This window comes from Notolabrus celidotus, chromosome 2 (genome assembly GCF_009762535.1).
Source record: "Notolabrus celidotus isolate fNotCel1 chromosome 2, fNotCel1.pri, whole genome shotgun sequence".
In the NCBI taxonomy this organism is placed as follows: domain Eukaryota; kingdom Metazoa; phylum Chordata; class Actinopteri; order Labriformes; family Labridae; genus Notolabrus; species Notolabrus celidotus.
In genome coordinates, this window is record NC_048273.1 from 37,679,484 (window position 1) to 37,685,483 (window position 6,000).

The 6,000-nt window shown below is 41.5% G+C and overlaps 1 protein-coding gene across 1 annotated transcript in view; it reads left to right on the plus strand.

The window, feature by feature from the left end:
* gabra5 (gamma-aminobutyric acid type A receptor subunit alpha5) overlaps positions 1-5,591 on the plus strand; it is a 52,350-nt gene extending 46,759 nt beyond the window's left edge. Inside the window, exon 10 of the mRNA XM_034674675.1 lies at positions 225-5,591. Coding sequence (XP_034530566.1) covers positions 225-515 — 291 coding nt within the window. The 3' untranslated portion in view covers positions 516-5,591. The remainder of the gene's footprint in view (positions 1-224) is intronic.
* Positions 5,592-6,000: the final 409 nt, after the last annotated feature.

Here is a 6,000-nt window from a genome sequence, read left to right on the forward strand (position 1 = left end):
TTGAGCCCGTCTTGTTGTGGCCCAGTGCCAGTTCATTATTAACCAAGGACATCGATCCAGATCTCAACTTTCACTGACCAGCTCTTAGTTTCCTGTGTGTGTGTTGGTATGTGTGTGTGCGTGTGATAATTGCCAGTTTTTTATGCTCGATGAATGAGCACCACTTACTTTTTTTGCCAAGAATTCTGAGCACTCTCAATCAATGCTTTTCTTTGTCCCTGCAGAAGAAAGACCCTTTGGCTCTGTCTAAAAAGCCAAACAACACCTGTTCAGCTGGAGTGAATTACACAGCCAACCTCACCAAGGACGCCTCCATCTCCACCATTTCAAACAGCACGTCTGTCCAGCTCAAACCCTCTGAAACCAAAGCCCCGGACCCTAAAAAGACTTACAACAGTGTGAGCAAGATCGACAAGATGGCTAGGATAGTGTTCCCGGTGCTGTTTGGGACCTTTAACCTGGTCTACTGGGCCACATATCTCAACAGAGAACCAGTGATCAAAGGAGCTGTGTGAGCTCTGAGACCATTCATCCTCCTGACAACCATTGAAGGATTTGATAACTGGAACGCAATCAAATTCGAAGCCAAGCACTTAGTCCTTGTATCATAGATGTGTTTTTTTATGCCACTGGATCAGAGATATCCTGGTACCAACTTCTCCATACCCGTTCCAGTACCTGAATGTGCAAACTGGACGATGCAGAGCACCAATCTGATGCACGAGGGAGCTGTAAACCGATAAACCACAACACTATGACCAACTGTGCAGTCTAATGCAACCCGACATAACAGCTCTACCTTAAATTCTAACTTTATGAAGCCTCTACATTTCAGTATCAGACAAGTGAAGATTGTACGTTATTATTGCAGTCCAAGCAGGTGGTGGCGGGGGAGCAAAATATGAGGAACACCTCTAAATAAAATACACATCAGCACACCAAATAAAGTGCAGTTATCACCTTTCTGACCATCCTTCCTAAGAGTAGAACTTATGGTACAGCTGCATTAGACATTGCTGCTAATCTTGTGTGACTATGACATGATTTTTATCTTCTTCTTATGTTGTAGTTTAAGAGTTGAAGGTGCTGTCTGATGTCCCCACACTTAGCTGAGTGTGCTTGACTACGCACACACTTTGGTGAGGTTTTGCCAGGTTAGGGAAACATTTGCCCAGAGTGTGTAGGCACTTATTACTGCACATGATTGTTAAAAGCAATTGGGACACACTTGCAAACCTGCTTTTCATCGTGCATTAGACTGAGAAGATAATGTTGCTTAAGATTTTAAAAAATGCAGCTGATTGTGCTGGCATTATTTGGTGCTGTGCTCAGGCAACTTATTATGAATTGCTGTGGACCTGCTCACTGCAGATGCATTAATGGAGCTTGCAAACATGAGGTTATGCCAAGCGGCAACCGCCAGTCTAAAAATATGAGGCCAATGCGGAAGTGCTAAAAACTGCAGTTCATCGAGGATCCGCTTGAGGCTGGCTCCAGAAGTACTGGAAACCACATACACACCCATTCAAAGAAGCCGATCTTTACAGCAGAAATAAACATGTTTACAGCCTGGATCAAAAAACAAGTGTAATCTGGATAGCTCATTTCTCTATCAGCACACACTGTATGGGGTGGAATTTTTTCTAAGACGGCAGTTTCAAAGATATTTAGATAACGAGTTTTCCATTACGAGAAGCACAGCTGATTTGATTGACAGGCGGGAACACTGTAGCTGTTGGCTAGGAGGCTCAAAGCCCGCCTCTTCACGTGACACTAGCTTGACAGCAATTATGTTGAGTTCAACATTTCCAATATGGCTCCTGCCGATGATTGGCCTCAAAACAGCGCTTCAGAAACAGATGGGTGATGTCATTATACTACGTCCATTATTTATACAGTCTATGGGTTATACCATCATATGAGTTATGAATATAATATGAAGTTACAACATTTGTATCTTTGCAACATCTTTCTTGTATTGACATTTCTTCCGTTGATCTCATGGCTCTTGATAATAACACAGTGGGAATAAACTTCACCAACGTGATGCATTGCAGGATTTATACTTCAGCTATTACCGCTCAGCTGTGGTCTTACAGAAAGTACAGATAAAGTGCAAATCAAGCACACTGCACTTTGATTGTTGGAGATACGGGACACACTTGCACACTGACTAAGCACATGAACGTGCACACTAAGCATGTAAGTGCAATAAAGTGTGTTATAAAACAGCCCCTAAAGGTTTTAGAGATTTACCCCAAAAAGGACAAACTGTGACGTGCAGATATGAATTCATGTTCAGACCTCTGTGATTTTGGCTTCACTGGTTCCTTCATTCAGTCAGATTGGTGCTCAGGCTGGTGTATTTGTAAATACGTGCTCCAGCATTTCAGATGGTGAAAGGCGTTTTCAGGTGCTGGTACGGGTACTGAAAGAACTCTACTTCGAATAACATTGCATGTCTGTCGCTTCAGGAAGATGTTGCCATGTTTGCCTTGAGTTTGTACAGTTTGTATGATATGACTTCTCCTTACAGACAGTTTGATTTTGGAACTACAGTCACTCTTTACTTTTCTTTCACCCTCTGGTATTGAAACATTTTAGCATTTGGCATTCAGTTTCTTTTTCAGTCTCCAGACGACGATGGTACAAGGCCAAATGCTATGCAAAACTATGTATTTAATGTGTCCCCTAAAAGCAGCTTTTACCTTTTGAACTTATAATTTGTACAAATGAGCTGGAGGTCCAGGGGTGTGAGTCTGGGCCCAGGCACATGGGACTTTGCTTCCTTGTGAAAAGCAGAAGAATAGCCATGCTCAATGTGTTGCCTTCAGAGTGTGAGGACTTGTTATGAATGCACTGATATCGCCTGCAGTTGCTTTTTCAGATTTTCAGAAGCCAGTTTTACTTTCATTGAACCGTCTCTTTGTTCGTGTTCTGCAGCTTCCTCTGAATGTTAACGGCCAGTTTGACATGAATGTTTTTCTTTTTATATAGATTTGAAATGGGGACGGACTGAGAGTGGCAGCTTCTGTTTCCAGGTCACCACGTTGAGATTCTTGTATGTACTGAACGTAATTTAACAAACGTGTATATATGCCCTGCTTTTAGCTACGCACCACTAAGCCAGTAAGGTTAGCTTCTATGTTATGCATTTACAGCAGTGTTAACTCTAGTCTAGTGCTTCATTGACTGGATGTGGAGAAATGAGCAGAATAGCTTGAGCTTTGCAGTTTTGACAGAATACGCGACGCTTTTTTAACACATTTAAAACTTTTGATTTTTTTGGATGAGTTTGTTCTTTCTATGAGCTTTTATGAAAACTTGCAGATGTTATTGATAAATGTTTCAGTGCTTTGAGCAGGATCACTTTTTGTCATGATTTAGAGTAGTTAAGAGATGAAGCTGAGCTTGTCTTATCATCGGGTCAAAGAGGCAGAAAGTCACAACTTGAAGGGAAATACTGTTTGAAAACTGCTTTATTAAAAGGTTCTCAATAAAAACACGAGACCAGGTATTACGCATAAACAAATACATCATCATGAGGTGCACATTGTTAGCTCACCTGCTAGAGCTCACACCTGAAGAGGTGACCATCACAGTGGTCCAGGTCAGTGCCTGTCTCTGGTTTAAATACAGCAGAAAGTCCCCCCAAAATGTTAAACAACTGTCATCAAATGGCCAAGTGATGCCTTTAAGGAACAGTTTGACTTTTGTAAAATACCAATTTATACAATTTTAGCAAAGCTTCAACGCTCTGATATCTGTACCTACAGTAAGTCTATCTTTCAACCCCTTAAAAGCTCACTGATACACACATCAGTTATAATTTGCCTCCAACGTACAGAAGAGAGTCACTGACTGTGGCTGCTACCAGTGTTGTAGTACTCCAGTCCAGGACTGGAACTCAGACTCCACTTGGACTTGGACTCTGGGCACTGGAGACTTGACATGGACTTGAGGTTTGGTACATGGACTACGACTCCGCCTAGTACTACTCAAGATTTTGCATTAGCCAAGAGGATAGCATTCTCATCATTGGTTGTGTTATCACACATCAACAGTGGAGCTCCAGAAAGTCAAGCTTTTATTTTGAAACTTTGAGCTGTGTGTTCATTTATCTCTTAAATTAGATCCAAACTTTGCTCTGCTTGTGCAACAGATCCACGAAAACCCCGGAGAAGTCCCAAACATAACCCGAGATAAAACCCCAACATGTTGATAAAATGAGTCTTTAACGGACTAAACAAAGAAGAGTTGGTGTGAGTTGTCGTTAAAAGAACTTCAGACATGCTGGAAAGAGATTTTTAAGGCTATGACATGCTTTGCTCAGCTAAGCTAAAGATGACCTGGCTCTAGCTACATATTTACTACAGATATGATTATCTACGGAGCCCCTGAAGTCCCAAAGGGTGATCATGTTTGTCTTGTGTGCTCAAGATGTTAATCTCTGCAAATACAGCAGAGAACATAATTTCATAAAGGCCATCATTCATCATCAGATACAGACATTTTCCGGTAGTTTGCTTTTTGTTTGTGTAAACACTGTTTATCCGTGTGGTACGTTTGAGAGAGCCTCTGAATGTAAAATCAAACTCTTCTTTGATGATTTGGATTTGCTGTAAAGTCATTCTGGCTCACCACGCCATGCTTTACTGGCTTAAACATATCTACAACATTCATCTCTTCGATGTAGCAGTGCTGTCCCTCAGATAGCTACGTAATTGCTCTCGTGCTAAGCATTTCTTTAGCGTATCACTGTTGGTGACCGTGAGAGACTTTGATGCTGCTGTTGTTATCAGAATAAACCGTGTGGGAGCCAAGAGTGAATAATTATGTCCAGGTCATCACACATGGTAGTTTTCTTGTGCACACAAGATAATAATTATCACCTTTTTGGGACTTCAGGGGCTCCACAAACCGGTCTCATTTCACTTTTAACAAGTAAACAAACAGGATTTTTGACTGAAATCTGCACCAGAATAAAAGGAAGTCATCTTCAGATTAAAAGTGACTCTTTCTTTGCACAGATTATGTAAAAGCTGCAGATGTTACACTCTCCTCAGCAGAGACAGTTTGACAGTTTTCAGATCAGGCCCCGTAGAAACCCACAGTGACACTGTCCGTGTTTGTCGTCTCTTTGGGCCGAGGGTTAAACTGAACATGAATGTGATCCCCTTCAGTGTGGCCTGACTCTCATAGGTTCATGTAAGTTTATGGAGCACACCAGTTGTATTGTATTATTACACTTAAGCTAATTTTAGGTACAGAATGTTCTTTAAATGCAATTATCTGAAGCAATAAATAATGCTCATATTATTAATGACTTCTGTTCGGGTTAAAGATGTGATCATTCCACTTTGATTTAGTCTTTTTATGCAGATTTGATCCTCTTCGCAATAGTCTTTTTCTAAATATGACCGTCCTCTGATTCGTTCTGGCTCTGCTCCCCTCTCTCTGGAAGCACAGTGCTCGCTCTTATTTTGGTGAAAGACCTGTGCAGGTGACTAATGTAAGGGTCTGATTCAAACCTGAACTTTTTTTCTGGATTGTTATGCATACATGATTCCAAATAAAGCTTCACTGACTCAGTCTGTCTGCTGTGTGTGGTCAGAAAGCTCAGCGATAATGTAACACCTTTATCTTGTTATATTTGACATGCAGTGACATGTTTGAAATGTCGGCTCAACACCAGTCACAGAGTTCTCTCCTGTGGGATTCATAGCCACAGAAGGGATGCAGCACGCTCAGTAGATAAAGCATTAATCTACATATTTAGACACATTTATGCCGTGGATGTGATAAAACGCTGCCTTAATCTTGCTTGATGGAACAACGGCCTGCACGTGCTGCTTCTCCTTTGATTACACACATGCACATCCAGCGCATCGTGCAGCTCTACAGTTGGCGGGCTAGTAAATCCATCTTGGGGGTCTCTGTGATGGTAACATCTGGCACACATCTGTTTGTCAAGGATTTAGCTCCATTTAAGTTGCTTTT